The sequence below is a fragment of the Rattus rattus genome, chromosome 1, assembly GCF_011064425.1.
Source record: "Rattus rattus isolate New Zealand chromosome 1, Rrattus_CSIRO_v1, whole genome shotgun sequence".
In the NCBI taxonomy this organism is placed as follows: Eukaryota; Metazoa; Chordata; class Mammalia; order Rodentia; family Muridae; genus Rattus; species Rattus rattus.
The window spans coordinates 261,113,897-261,132,472 of record NC_046154.1 but is presented as its reverse complement, the minus strand read 5'-3'; the positions used below and the strand labels follow the sequence as shown (position 1 = coordinate 261,132,472).

Sequence of the window (18,576 nt, the reverse complement as noted above, 5' to 3'; positions counted from 1 at the left end):
AGGGAGTAGAAACTCTGGCTGGAGGGCAGAGCCTATGCACCATGTAGGGGACACACACACACACACACACACACACACACACACACACACACACAAATGAGATGCAAATGAGTGTGCAGAACAGGACCTGCCCCTGAGCACTCAGGCAGGCCTGACTTTATTGACTTTCTCCAGTGCCCAGTGAGCTGCCTTGGGCTGTGGGTGCTAAACATGGGGGATGGGCTCAGAGCAAGGCTACTGGGCTCAGAAGGGATGTGACTGCCTGGTCACTCAATAAATGACAGACGTCTTCCGGCTTGATTCCATTGTCTTCTTCAGGATGGTGCGGCAGCTGGAGCCAGAGCCAGAGCTGAAGCCTGAGCCAGATACAGAACAGGAACCCGTGATGGGGCTGTACCCAGACGCCTGGGGGATATCAAAGCCACCGGTTACAATGCTAGAGCAGCCTCCAGACCCAAAGCTACCTTTCCAGCCTCTGTGGTCACAAGTGCCCACTTGGCCCCCACATTCTCTTCCAGGCATGGTCACTTGGCCCCCACACTCTCTTCCAGGCATAGTCACTTGGCCCCCACACTCTCTTCCAGGCATGGTCACTTGGCCTCCATGTTCTCTTCCAGGAATGGTCACTTGGCCTCCATGTTCTCTTCCAGGCATGGTCACTTGACCCCCATATTCTCTTCCAGGCATGGTCACTTGACCCCCATATTCTCTTCCAGGCATGGTCACTTGGCCCCCACACTCTCTTCCAGGCATGGTCACTTGGCCCCCCATGTTCTCTTCCAGGCATGGTCACTTGGCCCCCACACTCTCTTCCAGGCATGGTCACTTGGCCCCCATGTTCTCTTCCAGGCATGGTCACTTGGCCCCCACACTCTCTTCCAGGAATGGTCACTTGGCCCCCACACTCTCTTCCAGGCATGGTCACTTGGCCCCCACACTCTCTTCCAGGAATGGTCACTTGGCCCCCATATTCTCTTCCAGGCATGGTCACTTGGCCCCCATGTTCTCTTCCAGGCATGGTCACTTGGCCCCCATATTCTCTTCCAGGCATGGTCACTTGGCCCCCACACTCTCTTCCAGGAATGGTCACTTGGCCCCCATATTCTCTTCCAGGCATGGTCACTTGGCCCCCATATTCTCTTCCAGGCATGGTCACTTGGCCCCCTTTTTCTCTTCCAGGCATGGTCACTTGGCCCCCACACTCTCTTCCAGGCATGGTCACTTGGCCCCCATATTCTCTTCCAGGAATGGTCACTTGGCCCCCACACTCTCTTCCAGGCATGGTCACTTGGCCTCCATGTTCTCTTCCAGGCATGGTCACTTGGCCCCCACACTCTCTTCCAGGCACGGTCACTTGGCCCCCACACTCTCTTCCAGGCACGGTCACTTGGCCCCCATGTTCTCTTCCAGGCACGGTCACTTGACCTCCACATTCTCTTCCAGGCACTGTCACTTGACCCCCATATTCTCTTCCAGGTACGGTCACTTGACCCCCACATTCTCTTCCAGGCATGGTCACTTGACCCCCATATTCTCTTCCAGGCACGGTCACTTGACCCCCATGTTCTCTTCCAGGCACGGTCACTTGACCTCCATGTTCTCTTCCAGGCACTGTCACTTGACCGCCATGTTCTCTTCCAGGCACTGTCACTTGACCGCCATGTTCTCTTCCAGGCACTGTCACTTGGCCTCCATGTTCTCTTCCAGGCACTGTCACTTGACCGCCATGTTCTCTTCCAGGCACTGTCACTTGACCACCATGTTCTCTTCCAGGCACGATCACTTGGCCCCCACATTCTCTTCCAGGCACGGTCACTTGGCCTCCACAAGTTCTTCCAGGGATGACCACTTGGCCTCCACAAGTTCTTCCAGGGATAACCACTTGGCCACCACAAGTTCTTCCAGGGATAACCACTTGGCCACCACAATTTCTTCCAGGTATGACTACTTGGCCACTACAAACTCCTCCAGGGATGACCAATTGGCCTCCACAAGTTCTTCCAGGGATGACCACTTGGCCTCCACAACTTCTTCCAGGTACAATGCTGCCTTCTTCTATGGCTGCCAAGAAAATGCACTGGTGTCATAGCAGGGTCTTCAGCACCACAAGGGAACCCCTACTCTCAAATCCCCTCATACTCACAGACAGTGACCTGGCTGGTGTGCTCCTTGGATATCCTGGAAGAGGAGGAACGAGACAGGAGATGCTAAGAAAGGCTGTGAAGACTATAATTTCCCATTTTAAACCCCTCCCAGCAGAGTTGGTTGTCCTTAGTGACCGACATGGTCAGGAAATCTCTCACAATCCCCTAGAGGCCTACACTAGCCTTCCGTCCTCCCCAAACCCCACCTCCCATCCCCAGGTACTCCCCACTTCCCCCACCTGCACTCCTCGCTCTCCAGCAGTCTCCGGTACGTGGCAATCTCCACATCCAGGGACAACTTTGTGCCCATCAGTTCCTGGTAGTCACGGAGCATCTGTGCCATGTCCTGCTTGGCTGCTCTCAGAGCACCCTCCAGCTCATCCAGCTTGGCCTGAGCATCCCTCAGAGCCATCTCCCCCTGCTGCTCGGCATCAGCAATGGCTGATTGCAGACTGTCATTCTGGAGGGGAGTAGAAATGAGGGAGAGAGCGGTTGCAAACATAACAGGGTCTCTCAAAACACCTACCATGGATATAATTTGAAGACCCAGATAGACTAATTTCATGCACTCAAAGTTACACATGATACCCATGCCTGCCCCCCATCCTAAGGGAAAAGATTGCCTAACAGCCTCTTTTCCTGTGGCAGAGGGCTCAGTAGGATCACCCAGCATCTTTGTGTCTACCCAGAACCTCAGGACATGATCTTTTTGGAAGCAGGTCTTGACTGAAATACTCAATTAAACTTCTCGTGATAGCACATGGTACTTAGTGTGAGTCCTAAATCCAGTCCCTGTGTGCTTGTGGAGGAAAAGAAGAGATGAGATGAGAGTTAAAGTAACTCTATCCCCAAGAAAGGCAAAAGCAAGATGTTTGCCTGCGTGTGGACTGTAAATGATGGTCCTCCTTGCAGTGAACAGCACAGGGGACTGGAGTTCACAGAGAATGAGCAGTTCAGAAATGACTTGAAGATCTGTCTCCAACCCCTCCCCCTTGCCATGAAATGATCTGGATCCCTGTTTATCCAGACACACACATATGCATGCATGCACAACACGCACATGCACACACACACACACATGCACATACACATGTACATACACACACATGCACACACACATGCACATGCACATGCACACACATGTGCACACACATGCACACACACATGCACAGGCACACACATGCACATGCACACATGTGCAGACATGTACACACACATACTCACACATACACATACACACACGTACATGCACATACGCACACTCACACATACACACGTGCACACATGTACACACACATGCACACACATGTGCACACACATGTACACACACATGCACATGCACATGCACACACACACATGTGTACACACATGCGCACACACATGCACATGCACAGTCACACATACACACACGCACATGTACACATGTGCAGACATGTACACACACATACTCACACATGCACATGCACACATGCACATGCACACATGCACACTCACACATACACACGTGCACACATGCGCACATGCACACACACATGCACACACACACTTGTGCATATAAACCCAACTAAGAAGCAGACAGTTGGTGGAGGGACAAGACACGAAGCAGCAGTAGAGACTGACAACATACCTGCTTCCTGAGGCTCCCAATCTGACTCTGCAGCTTCTGTATGACCTGCCGAAGCTGGGAGATCTGCACTTGCACTTCCTTCATGCTGTTCCCTTGAAGCTGGGCTGATTCCTGGAGTTCCTGGTACTGAGGGCACAAAGGTAACACCACTGGCTGAGTCACAGCTACTTCTGACCCAAGAATCGGGGACATGCCGTCTTCCCACCCTGATAGATGCCTCCCGATGTCTGCATTTTCCCAGTGCCGGTCAACTGCCTGAGCTCCGGACATGGTAGATATGCCTGGTAGAGATTCAAGCCTGTCTCCTTGTTTCTGACCATTGTCCCCCTCCTGCACTGTGGACACAGCCCTGCCCTCTAAGTCCCAAACCTCAAGGTTGTTATCAGAGCTGCCCCAATAGGACCAGAGTTGGTGACCTCCCTGGTGTGTGAATAGGACCACCCGACCCTTCCCAGCTTGCTCTTAGGACCACAGCACCTTGGTCTGGAACACAGCCTCAGCCTCGGCCTTGCTAGTCCGAGTGATCTCCTCATAACGGGCGCGGACCTCAGCGATGATGTCACTGAAGTCCAAGCAACGGCTGTTATCCATGGACAGCACCACGGACATGTCGTTTGCCTGGGTCTGCAGCTGTCCCAGTTCCTATGGGAGAGGCAAGCTCAGTGTCTACCACCATGGCTCCCTGACCTCTGTCTCCCTGAGGGAGAAGGGTACCTCAATGTCCATCCATTTGCCCATCACCCAGGGGTGGTCCAGATTTGCAGAGTAAGGACCACTGAGTTAGTCTCTGGTGACCTTTGAAGTGTAGATAATAAAGGAAAAATACCCACAAGGCCTCAAGTCACCTGTCCCTAAAGCCCTCTCACCCCTCATCAGTTCCCCTCACACACAGTCTTCCCACCACTGGCCAGTGACCACAAACCAAAGCTATTCCAATAGGTCTCCCTTCCTAGTGGCTCCCCTCCTGGACACAGGGAGCTGTCCATCCTGACCCCTTTCTTATTTCTCCCTGTTCTTCACGAGTCCTTACTTCTTCATACAGACGTGTCAAGAAACAGACGTGCTCTCTCAGAGACTCCAGGTTGCCTTCCAAATCCATCTTGCTCTGGAAAACCTCATCCACGTCCTGGGGACAAGAGACAGAAACCATGCATCCCCCACTCCCTCTCATGACACCCGTGCTGCTGTGTCTGAAGACCCCTTTCTTCTGCCCATCCACCCTGCTCAGCACTATCTGCAGGACACTATCCCTGGCTAACCCCAACCCTCTGTGTTGCCTCCACTTCCATCCCAGCCTCACAACCTCTTGCTGACTACATGCAGAGTGTCAACGTGTCCGCGGTCACACCTCCACCCTCTGGCCTCCCAGCCTAGGACCAGGTTTAGGGCATAGTATGGGGTTTCCTGAATGTTTGAGCCCCTCCCACCTTCTTAAGGACCACAAAGTCATTCTGCACCGAGGCGTGCTTGTACGCTTCCTGGTCATACCTGCGAATGGAAGAGGGGAGTCAGGCACAGGTCAGAGCCCACCCCATACCCTGAGTGTCCTTGTCTTCAGAGGCCTCAAGTCAGGAGCCACCATTGACCTTTCTCTCATTTCCTGTCAGAGGGTTTGTATGCCCTATCAATACCCCGGTTTCCCAAGCACTTGGAGGCCTCTGAGCAGGAAAAGGGGCATTTAATCATGGGAATAGGATAATTCACAGCTGATCTGGAATTTCGGGCACCTCCTCCTCTATGCCCTAGCCCCTGCCCTGTTGCTTCCCTACTAACACTGAAAACCACAAAGGGAGATGACCTTTTCCCAGAATGTTAACAGTAGAAACCACCATGGCTGAGAGAAAGAAGCAGGAGGCCTGCTCTTGCTCTCCAGCCCTCACCACCCCTCAGCCCAGGGCTGTCTGCCCCACCAGGCTGCAAAGGTAGAGAGCCTAGAACCACAGTCTGGCTGTGAATCGCACCATGGATCTGGGGATGGATGTACTAAAGTGACTCTCCTCCGCCCAAGATCGGAGCGTGTCTGAGTCACATCGGCCCCACAGCCTGCTAAACAGGAATTTCTCGAGAAAGCTATCAAGATGCTGTTTAAATAAGCCCTTCCCAGTCCTGAGCAGACCCATGGACCCTTGAGGCTAGGCCTCGGCTCTCTGGAGAGAGCCCTCAACATTTTCCCCAGGTCTCTCTGGGCCTGGAGGGGGAGGGGACCTCCTGTACATATTACAAGTAACCCCTATGAATGAGGAGAGAGGAAGTCAAGAGCTAGAAGGGAGGTCAGCCGTGCAGCACTGGGTGCTGGACATTCAGGAAACCCTCAGCCTGACAGAGCACATCACGCACCACCCCCTAGATACCACACAGAAACATCTGCCCTACTTGGTCTTGTATTCATCCTCCTGGTCCTGATAGGTCTTCAGCTCAGAGTCAAGAGCCCTCCGCTCTCTCTGCAGCTCTTCCAGCTGCTGCCTGAGCCGGGCCAGGCAGGCTTCAAAGACACATTCCAGGCCCTGAGGGCTACGATTCCCCTGCAGCTGCTGCAGCAGCTCCCACTTGGTCTCCAGAACCTTGTTCTGCTGCTCCAGGAAGCGTACCTATAGCCAGACACAGGGTCCTGAGACTCCTGGGACTCCCCTGGCACTCTCTCTGGAGAGGGAAGCCTCAGAGACCCTCTTATGGGCCACTTGCCTCCCACCCCTGCACATACAAAGGAACCCCAAGCCCTCCCTTAAGAACCTGGGCATATCCTTGATTGACTGAAATAAGAGATCAGACTTCTCATCACTAGCCAGCGGCTCTGTGTCCCTGGGCCCCAGCCGTGGAATCGCAGGGCATCAGCAAGCCAGAAAGCCTCTAGCTAGACCCCGGGAGGACATCCATGCCACTGAGGTGATTAGGAAAAGTGGCAGGAAAGTTGGATTTCTTCACTAGAGCAGTTGTCTGTGGGAGGCCCAGAGGCAGGGGCAAGGCCGTTTACCCTCACCTTGTCAATGAAGGAGGCGAACTGGTTGTTGAGGGTTCTGATCTCTTGAGTCTCCTGCGTCTTCACCACCTGGAACTGGGGGTCAACCTCGATCCTCAGTGGGGTCAGCAGACTCTGGTCGACGGTCACTGCTTGGATGCCCCCTGGAGGGCACTGAGAAAGCCCAGGCCCTCCCTTACCCTGCCCAAACCGTATTCCTTGCCTGGTCTCTGCCCCCCAGGCCCTCCCACAAGAGCTTCCTCTGCATCTCCTGGAGGAGCTAAGGCTCCTGCTACTGAAGCTGGTCCTGCCTCGAGCCCCCGAAAAATCAGAGCAGGCTGAGCGAGCGCTGAAGCCCCTCTGGGCCCGGCATGGAGAGAGAGACATGGCAGAGACAAGCAGGCCCGCAGCTTCAGACAGACTGGAGATGGTCACGGTGTGTGTGCTTCTGCCCTGGGGCCCTGGCACGAGACTTTTATCCCCTCCCGTCCTTGGGCTGGGCCTCGGAGAGCAAGATGTTCTCAGTCTGACTGTGTCTGCCGCTCGCCGCGGCTGACCTGCTCTGACACACCTGGAGAATAGGTGTGTGGCACGTGCAGAGCTTGAGGTAGGAGACCCAGTCCCTGCCCTAGAAGCCAAAGACAAGGAAGCGTCTCGAGACCTGAGCCACGGTTCTAGGTATCGACATCACTGAGGGTGTTCAAGGAAGGAGAGAGAAGAGTTTGTGCCGAGGAGAGGGTAGCGGGGAAGGGGCGCGCGCGCAGGGGACAGCAGGTCAGGAAAGACTGCAGCTCCCAAAGTGAGATCCAACCTCACAGAGGCAGCACAGACCCTGAGCAACCAGGCTGGCAGAGGTGATGCAGCCGGGACGCTCCACAGTGTGGAAATACACAGAAAAGCAGGGCACCCAGTCCCTCCTTCAGCCCAACCCAGAAATCATGCGAGAGTCAGCACCGGCCCCACGCCGAGCAGGTATCTTTAGCCAGGATCTGCAGAGCAGCAGCCAATCCTGTGGCCCTATTCCTCCCAACACACCACGCCAGGCCCCTCCAGCTGGGGCCAGCCGAAGCCCCTCCAGCGGATAAATGAATGGCGCCCACTCCAAAATAAACTGTGCATCTAGGAAACTGTGCCTGGGAGGTGGAGAGCAGAAACAGGGGCTCTGGGAGTCACCCAGGATGGATCCCATCGCTGGTCTAGCAGGGACGTTTGCCTAATGTTAGTGTTCACCTAATACTGTGGTCCAACCCTCAGTCTGAGGCAGGGTCTCCTCACCCTGCAGATGACACAGCTGCTCCCTGGAGATCGCTGGGCCTCTCATCTCTGATTCATGGGGTTGTGTCTAGTGGGATAGCAGTGGTCCTGTTTCACTTCCTCTCCTACACCTGGTGAATTCTGAAGGTGGGGTATTTGGGGTCTTTGAGGATGCTACTCTAAACAAAAACAAACAGAAACACCAAACACTCGAGAAATGCTATGAGGAAGTCATTCTTGGCAATTAGCACAGCCACACAGGCTCTCCACCCAGGCCAGACAACCATGCACAAGCGCGTTTCTGCTCCCTCCAGGAGTGAAAAGCCCCTTCCTCCTTCCCCCCAGCCACTGGCATCACCTCAAGGGACATAAGAAGCCTCTGAGGAGGCCAAGGTAGGAAAGACGTTTAAGCAAGATATAAGGGGTCAGGGATGTGGAGAGAAAAGACCCCAGAAAAGGCTGCTTGTGCTGCAGGAAGGGGAGGCTGCTTGGAATCTACTTGGATCCCATTAAAACCTCAGTTCCAAAATATCCCCACCACGGTCAGAGGCACTGTAAAAGAAAGCTTTGCCCGCGTGGAGGGGAGTGAAACAGGATCCATGTCTATCTCCCTGCACAGAAATCAGCCCTGAGTAGACTTCAGTGTGAAACTTGGAACGCTGAACAGCTAGAAGGAAACATAAATGCCACCCTATAGGATACGGGTGTAGAAAAGGCCTTTCTAAATAAGACTTTTCCATTCAGGAATTAAGGCCAACAGTTGACAAATATGACCTCACCAAACTGAAAAGCCTCTGCCCAGCAGAGGAAAGAATCAACTGAATGAAGAGGGAGCCCACAGAGGGGGGGAGAATCTTTCCCAGCCATACATCCAAGCGAGGGTTAATACCCAGAATATATAAAATAAAGAACTAAAGAAGCAGAGCCGAGAAAACAAATGAGCCCATTAAAAAAAAATTTTAAGGGGTCGGGGATTTAGCTCAGTGGTAGAGCGCTTGTCTAGCAAGTGCAAGGCCCTGGGTTCGGTCCCCAGTTCCAAAAAAAGAAAAGAAAAAAAATTTAAAGTCAGCTATGGTTCCTTGCAGAGGGGTCTCAAAAGAAGAGATAAAATGCTTACTAAATATCCCAAAGTGTTCAACACCTTTATTTAGAGAAATGCAAATTAAACCATTTTGAGGGGCTAGTGAGATGACTCAGCAGGTGGTCCTGCCAAGCTCTTTTGAGTTTAGTTGCTGGGACCTATATGGCAGCAAGGAGAACCAAATCGCACAGGTTGCCCTCTCCCTCCGTATATGCATGCTACACGTGCACACACAGACACAAACACACACTCACATACACACACTCACACATACATACACTCATACACACACACAGACACACACACATACATACACACACTCACACATACACACACATACACACACATTCATACATACACAAATAGATGATGGATAGATAGATAGATAGATAGATAGATAGATAGATAGATAGATAGATAGATGGATAGACAGACAGATGAGAGAGAGGATGGATGGATAGATATGTGATGGATAGATGGATAGACAGATATATAGATGGATAGATGGATGGATGAATAGGTAAGTAGATAGATGATAGATAGATAGATAGATGGATGGATAGACAGACAGATGAGAGAGAGAGGATGGATGGATAGATATGTGATGGATAGATGGATAGACAGATATGTAGATGGATAGATGGATAGATGGATGGATAAATAGGTAAGTAGATAGAAGATAGATAGATAGATAGATAGATAGATAGATAGATAGATAGATAGACAGACAGATAGATACACAGACAGACAGACACACTGATAGATGATAGATGGATAGACAGACAGATAAGATGTGAAAAATCGAGGAGACAGCAGACAACAAATGGGTGGGTGTGTGATGCATAGACACAGTGGAATATTACACAGCAGTAAAGAAAACTGAGGCCATGAACTTTCCGAGGAAACAGAGGGAATTGGAACACTTTCAACCGACGGAGGTAACCCAGACCCAGTAAGACAAATGCCACATTCCCGCTCATTGTGGAGTCTGGCTCCGAATCTTTACATGTATAGAACCTGGAGTAACCGCAGGAGTCAGGAAAATAAAAAGGGTCTGTGCTGGGATGGGGGTAGGGGAGGTTATAGCAAGGGAGATAATTGGATATCAGTTCCACAAAGTGGGAAAATGGGGTGGGGAACTTCATCTGGGAGAGGGAAGAAAGCAGTGAGGTGGGGAGAAGACCGAGAGAAAACACCAAGGATGGTTGAAAAGGCTTAGGGAAGCACTATTTTACGTTTATTGAAAGATGCATCACTGCATTGTACGCATACATAAGTAACTAAACAGAATTATGACGCTGATGGGGACACTGTGGCTCTGTTTGAGAGTCACAGACCATCTAGAAAAAAACAAAGATGGTGCCAAGCTCGGGAAACCTCCCTCTGAGTTTTTGTTCAGGGTACTTCAAGAGACTCTCAAAACAGCACCGGCTGTCGGCATTGCCCCTTGTCGCCTCACAGAAAGCAATAAATGAGGTAAGACCCTGTTGAGGAAGATGTCACACGCTCGCACACTCAGGGCACGGGACCTGGAGGAACTTTCTGGAAGTTCCTGTGTCAGCAGAATGCTACACGTGCCACCAAGGGGAAATCAATCTCCAGGCCTACCCAGCTGTAAAGCCTCCGATCAAAATGACTGGACCAGAAAGATCTCCGTGATGGTGCAATAGGGACACCTTTATCTTAGGGTGACCAACACTGTCTAATTGGGCATAAAGTCCACTCAACAGGAGGGAATGTATACCTGGAATTGTAACCCATAGCTGGAAAGGCCACATTGCCAGTTCCTAAGCCCATTTAATTCTAACTGTATTCTAAATACATACGCTTATATGCAAAGAGGGATGCAGGCCTCATCCCTCGTCAAAGTAGCTTTCTTTTTTACAAGAGGTGAAAACTATTACAGGGGTACACCAGAGGTCTAAGTGCAGAGAAAAAGAAACAGTGGGGTGCCCAACCCTAACAGATACGTCTGCAACACAATCCCTAAGGCTCGGGGAAAGCCATGAAAGGAGCAGAAATATTGTAAGAGCCAGGGGACCAGGTCATCTGCCATGAGGTAGCATCTTCTCTATGTGATAAGGACATTGCACGGTAACTAACCCTCAACCACCCGGTTGCCTGAACAAGACAGCACCGTGACAACATCAGTTGGCAGTGTGGGCAGTGCAGACAGGAAAAATTCTACACGGTCTTGGGGTTGGGGATTTAGCTCAGTGGTAGAGCGCTTGCCTAGCAAGCGCAAGGCCCTGGGTTCAGTCCCCAGCTCCGAAAAAAAGAAGAGAAAAAAGAAAATTCTATGCGGTCTCACCTCTAGATGAAGAGCTACGGGTTGTCAATGCCTGCTAAAAGGGGGGGACTCATGCTCCTCCAAAAGTGAACCCCACATAGTTTGTCCAGTCCCCAGGGGTTGGCTCTGAACACCTGTACACATGAACAGAGCTAAATCGATTCAATTTAACAATAATAATTAAAGAAGAGATGATGAGTGTGGAGTTGACATGGGAGGAGTTGGAGGAGGAGCGGGGGGGCGGAAGTGACAAAGATATGGTGTTCTTGTATGAATTTAAAAGAAAAAACTAAAAACCATAAAACAACCTTTTTCTAGTTTTTCGAGACAGGGTTGCTCTGTGTAGCCCTGGCTGTCCTGGAACTCACTCTGTAGACCAGGCTGGCCTCAAACTCAGAGATCCACCTGCCTCTGCCTCCCGAGTGCTGGGAATAAAGGTGTGTGTCGCCATGCCCAATGACATTAAATTGTTTTAAAGAGAAAAAAAAGAGTTGGGGCCTCCCTGCCTGGCTCCTCAGTGGGCCTTGCTTAAATACACCTCTGGAGTCCCACAGGGACTGGGATCAAACATCCTTTTCTCACTTTATGTTAAAGAAGGATGAATGTCACACCAAGTGTGGGGTCAAACCCATGTCTGTGATATTTCTCGTGCCTGTTATGCTATGCAACATGAAGTCCTCGAGAAGCTTTGAGGTCACAGAATCTAATACCTTTGTTTTGCGCTTGAGCCCACATTCCTGAGGGTGTGGGGCAGGCATAGGCCGTGCTTCCTTAGTAACCAGAGAGATTGCACCAGCTGAACTCATATGATGTCTGCTCTAGGACTCACTCTAGGATCTAAGGGACTTAACCAACAACACCCACACTGCGAGAACAGGGAACAAAGCCAGTGCGCCTCCTCACCCCATTCCAGGAGCCTCCAAACTGCTCAAGTGAGCCTCTGCCTTTGCCTCATGAAGCAAACCAAACGCTCAAAGACCCTACCACTCCACCATGCTTGCCAGCCTGCCCTCCAGCCGGATGAGGGGTAGCATTCACTAGGCATCCGACAGTATTAGTTTGAAGAGGTGGTGTGTGTGTGTGTGTGTGTGTGTGTGTGTGTGTGTGTGTGTGTGTGTGTGTGTGTGTGTGTGTTTCATACCAAGAACACATGGCTTTTTTAAATGTGAGGCAAGCATTCAACCTCTGGGTTACAGCCTGATTCCTCTTTTTCCTTTTATCTCGAGACAGAGTCTCCTTCATTTGCCTAAGTTACCTTGAATGAATTCTGTAGCCCAGATGCAGGCTTTGAACTTGGCAATCATCCTCCCTCCGTGTCTGGAGTAGCCTGGATTACCAGCCTACACCACCAGGCCTGGAAAATGTTGATCTTTGACGATCACACTGGGGATCTTCTAGAATCCCCCGGTGACAAATGGGAAGGCATTTATAAGATAATACAAGCCCACCAAGATGGCTCAGCAGGCAGAGTCTGGCAGAGAAGCAGACATTAAATAAGTTATTAGACAGATCTTTTTTTTTTCCATGTTTCTTTTTTTTCGGAGCTGGGGACCGAACTCAGGGCCTTGCGCTTGCTAGGCAAGCGCTCTACCACTGAGCTAAATCCCCAACCCCCTAGACAGATCTTTATATACAGGTTTGCCCAAAAGTCTGAAAATTTGAGATCTGTTCTTGAAACCCATTTGGATAGGAGAGAACTGACTCCCACAAGCTAATTTCCCACCTCCACCAGTGCACACATACACACATGCACATATACACACATGCATACATCATATACAGATACAGATATAGATACAGATACATCATATACACATATACACATGCGCCCACACACATGCCCATGTATGCGCATGTACACATATACACATATGAACACATACATACATATATACACATGTGCATCATATAACACATACACAGATGCACACACATATACACATATATACACATGTACACACACATAACACATACACACATACACACATACACGCTACACATATACACACATGTGCACATACACACATAATTAACTTTTGTTTAAAGACCAGGCACTGTCCATGGTACACGGTGGTAGGACAAGTTAGGGGGTGGGTAGAAACACCACCAAACAGACATGAAAGGAAGGAGACCAGTTGAAAGAGAAAAGAGGTCTGTCAGTGTGAGAAGGGAACAAGAGAGGGTATTGGGTGAGAAGGAGAAAATAAAATCACAAAGTTTGGAGGAGGGGGGAGATGCAGCAGAAGCTCCTGGGTCACCAGCAGCAAAATAGAAACTGGCTGGAATCACCAAACTGAACCTTGGTGCTCAGCCCAGCCCAGCAGTGCAGCCACACGTAGGTGGTGTGACATCTGTCCTCTGCCTCCCTTGCTCCAGGTGGTGTTGGTTTGATGCAATTGTAGGGATGTTGTTGTTGTTGTTGTTGTTGTTGTTGTTGTTGTTTTATTTTTCCCAGTTGGATTCATTCAGCAAACATGGCTGGGCACCTACTGTGCGCCAAGCCCTGTGCTGAGAATTTTGCTGAGACCGAAACCTCAAAATGAAGAAACAGACATTAAATAGGTAATTAAACAAGTCTTCGAGTACAGTTATGATATGAATAGGAAAGAACAGAACATAAAAAAGGCCTGAGCCAGGTCGTCCCCTCGTTTACTCTGGAATATGCCAGGATCATAACCTTCTATTCCCCTTCCTGGATGGCCTCTTCCAAGATGGCCATACCAGTTGCTCCCTTGCTGCCTTCAGGCCTATGTTCAAGGAATTCCCTACTTGGCTGCACAGCCTGAAGCAAAATGGTAGCATTGTGCCCATCCACCCTCGCCCATTTCCTGTGTCCTCCCTGCTCCCTACCACATCCTGTGGCAAACTGACTCCGTCTCTTTCTCAACATCCTGACATGAGGCCCTGAGCTCCACAGGGGCAGGGATTTGCCTGTAGCTCCCTTCTGAACTCTGCACCTAGAGCAGCAGCTGATGTCTAGCAAGGGCTCAGTAAAAGTTTGATGACTGAAGAAATCCCAACCCAGTTTCATTTTGTGACTTCCATGTATCTTTTAGCCTCTGCCAACCTGTAGGGTCTCAGCATTCTTCTCTGAGGGCCTAGCTTTGTTCCCAGGCCCCACCAACCCTCTTGAGCAGAGAAGCAACCCCAACATGAGACATGTGATTGAGCATGAGCCCTTGCATACATGTCTGTGTGTGTGCATTTGTGGGTGCCTGCACTTGCATTCATACATGTGTGCATATGTGTGCCCATGCATGAGTGTGTGTATGCATGTGTACATATATATACATGTTTGTGCCTGTGTATGTGTGTGCACAAATGTGCATCTGCATGTGAGTGTGTATGTGTGTGTGCATTTGTGCATGAGTGCATGATAGATAGGGCCTCTTTGCAACCAGAGAATATCTAACCCCACAGAAGATACGCTCATGAGCATAAAATATCAAAAGTGGAAAGGGCATGGGTGGAACTGCTTTGTTTGTAAGGTAAGATGGGGAGGGGGAGAGGGAGCAAGAAGAGAGAGGAGGGGAAAGGGGAATGGGGAGGAAGAAGGGAGAGGGGGAGGGGTTAGTCCACTAGCACAGTCTTGAACATGGGAACAGGGCCCTGTGGCACCACGTCACTAGGTACCCTCCCCTGGGATTCACCCAGCTATGGTCTTACACAGTCATGCTGTCCTAACTCGCCTAGAAGACAACATCTAGTCACTGGCTCCTTGGATCCTAGGGAACCCTTGTCTGAGCTACCTCTGTCACTCTCCTTCCTGACTAGGTGCCTCACACTGGGCCACCATGCCCTTCCTTCTCACGCATGCTGGACTGTATCCCCCGGACTAAGTAGACAAGCATTCATTATATAAAAGCAAATGAGTCTTCCAATGTGCTGAGTAGAAGAGGGCTGATCTTACAGACAGAGAAAAGCCAATGCTGCAGAAAGGAAAAATTAAAGTCGCCCCATCTGGAGTCAAATTCATCATCCTCCTGCCTCCTGTACCCATGTATCAGAATTACAGGTGTATGCATAAAACATTTGGTGTCAGGATTTTAAAATAGAAGAATTAGAGGCATAAAGGGAGTCTGAGTGAGTGTGGTCCAACCTCCATCTTCACTGTCTCTGCTCACCGGCTCTGAGGCTCTACCTCCTTGAGAGGACCTACGTCTCCTGGATGGGGCCAGAAGAAGCACCCTCTGCTGGTGTTGCTTCAGGAAGACCCCAGCTCCTGCCCGCTGGCCCACACTTGCTTCCTAACTGTTTAGCCCTTCTGTTTGTCCTGGCTCTTCAGGGCCAGTAAAGGAGCAACCTTGCTTTCCCTCCACCATGTGCAGCTTCACTGAGAAGGCCAGGCTCTGTATGAGAAGGCCGGGATTTGCATAAGACAGCTGTGCTCTACATGAGAAGACCGGGCTCTGCATGAGAAGGTCACGTTCTACATGAGAAGACTGTGCTCTGCATGAGAAGACTGTGCTCTGCATGAGAAGGCCATGCTCTGCATGAGAAGGCTGTGCTCTGCAACATGAGGGAGTTGCCCCTTAGCAACCTGTTCTCAGACTTCCAGCCTCCAAAACTGTAGGAAGGAAACCTCCACTGACTACTTGCAAAGAAGGAGAAGGGGGAGGAGGAGAATATCAATGAGCTATTGACTCCAACAACTAAAACTTAATGAGCCTACATAGCACTTCACACACACTAAGCATTCACATGTGAGCTAACTTGCCAACTTTACACATGCCAACAACTCTTTGGTCCCTGCTCCCTGGAAGAGGCTTCTATTCCTAGCACCATCTCACAGAAGAGAAACATACAGAATAGAGGCACACCGTGGGAACAATTGGTTTGCAGAAGACTGCACAGCTTATAAATCACAGACAGAATTTCTTCTGTGTCGCTGGGTCCCCAAGTCTTTGCTCCTAACACCACACAGTGCTGCTCCCAGGAACCCAGGAATATCAGTGTTGAAGGAGGATACTTTAGCCAGGAAAGGCCCAGAGAGGCAGGTCAACTTAACCTAAGACCACACAGCAGATCCAAAACTGAAATCCCATCTCAACATATATTTATTCTGTCAACATTTATGAAGCACATAGCACATTCAAGACACCATGCCAGACCAGGTCAAGGGCAGATTAGTGATGGTCTCTGATGAAAAAGAAGAGGGAGTGGAGACCCAACATGGAACAAGTGCTTAAACAAGTTACAGGAGTGTCACTGGAGCAAGAGCGGGCCAGCAGGCAGGAGCCAGGGTCTTCCTGAAGCAACACCAGCAGAGGGTGCTGCTCCTGGCCACATCCAGGAGACCCAGGTCCTCTCAAGGGTAGAGCCTCAGATCCGGTGAGCAGAGACAGTGAAGATGGAGCTGGGCCTGGTTAGAGGCTAGACCACTCACTCAGGCTCCCTTCCCCTCCCTGGCTGGTTATTGTTTGAGGGACCCACCCCCATCCTGCCTCTCCCTGGCCATCTCCTCCCACCCACCATGGAGGGTGCTGTGACTTCTGCTCACTGCTCACCATGGTCTGGACTTTGACTTTTGCAGCTGAGAAACGAGCCAGACTCTAATCTTTGCTATCCTGACTCTCCCGAACACCCATCATTTGCATCTGCCCGGTACCAGAATGCCCCAGCTTTGATCAGTCATTGAGGACTTTCCAGGAGTTCTTACAGGCACTCTTCATCACCATCATCATCACTACCACCAATCACACCACCAACACCACCATCACCACAACCACCACCATCATCATCACCACCAACACCAATACCACCACCATCACCACCATCACACCACCACCACCACCACCATCACCACCATCACACCACCACCACCACCACCATCACCACCACCACCACCATCATCAACAACAACAACAACAGCAACATCGTCATTGTCTTGAGGCAGGGTATCCTATGTAGCCCAGCCTTCAACTCAAGACACTCCTTCTAGGGCAGAGGCCTGCAGATCTCTGTGAGGTTGAGGCCAGCCTAGTCTACATGTCAAGTCCTAGGACAGCCAAGCTACCCAGAGAGACCTCCCCCCCAGTTCTCCTGCTTCCCAAGTACTGAATGGAATTCAAGCCAGTTTTCCCTCCTGGCCAGACTATAAACAATTATACCCCACAAGCTGCACATCAAGGAGTTCATTCTAATTTTTAATGAATATGCCAGCAGGGTTTGATTGTTAATATGTAACTTGTGTTGTTGATATGGCTACACAGGTACCAGAAGGTTCCAAGACGCCCGCCCAGGCAAGATGTTATTACCTATAACCAGCCTATCTGGCTATCAGACTCTTGAATTCCAAAAAATTAGAATTCCCAGGAGTCTCATGCTGGGAGAAGAAAGGGTTAAAACCTGGGCCAGCCACAAGGTGTGGAGTGGGAGGGAGGAGTCTTTTTCCCTAAGAGTTATGGCTTCTAGACAATGTTGGTTCAGGGATGGGACCACACACTAGCCAGGATGGACTAGCAATGCATAGACCCAGGTCCTCTGCTTAAACTTAAACCTATGCCAGGACCCAAAGACGAAGTTAGGGCATGGTTGTCCACATTCCCAGGGGATCATTGCCCACATTCCCAGCATGGCCCACAGTCAACGAGCAGGAAAAGACTGGTTCATTAAACTGCCTTAGGACGGGTGACTAAAGCTGGCTTATGGCGGATGCCATCCAGGCTCTGACCCTTGACACGACTTCCCCATTTCTAGCCTGGTACCGATGTCCTCTTGGTACAGCTCACCCACCTAGGCAGGACAGCAAAGCTCCCATTAGCTGCCCTGGTTCCTCTCCTGCCTCACCAGGGACAGGAAGCCATGTTGTCCTCACCTCAGGAAAACGGCAGCAATCCCTAGGGGATGGATTCATTGCAACTAGGAACAGGTGTACTTCAGGGAGCCCCTCTGAGGTCTGTGCCGTCCCTCACCAGAGCAAGGCCCCAAACCAAGGAGAGCATTCCCAAGATGGACGCTTCAAGAAGAGATTTGCAAAACTGAGAGTAAGCCTGTGACTTGCGTCCTGAGGGACAGTGGGATTGAGGGCTGATACCCAACTTTGGGGTGATAATCACACATTTACAGGCTGCCTCACAGCAATGCTCCTCCACATCCTCATCCCTCTCCCGAGGAAGCAGGACGAGCCACTCTACACAGAAATCAGAACAATTGCCCAAGAGACCTAAGATAAGGGTCTTCCAAACTCAGTCTGGGAAGCCTCCCCAGAGCCCCAGTGCCTCC

At 50.7% G+C, this 18,576-nt stretch overlaps 1 protein-coding gene across 1 annotated transcript; it reads right to left on the bottom strand.

Annotated features, from left to right (window-relative positions):
* Positions 1–265: 265 nt before the first annotated feature.
* On the bottom strand, positions 266–7,114 carry LOC116890199 (keratin, type II cytoskeletal 78-like). Its single transcript, XM_032890933.1, is given in 10 exon segments — positions 266–768; positions 770–2,061; positions 2,144–2,178; positions 2,384–2,604; positions 3,772–3,897; positions 4,249–4,413; positions 4,802–4,897; positions 5,199–5,259; positions 6,145–6,359; positions 6,749–7,114. Coding segments are annotated over 10 exon segments (3,075 nt in total). The 3' UTR covers positions 266–270.
* Between the last annotated feature and the right edge of the window lie 11,462 nt (positions 7,115–18,576).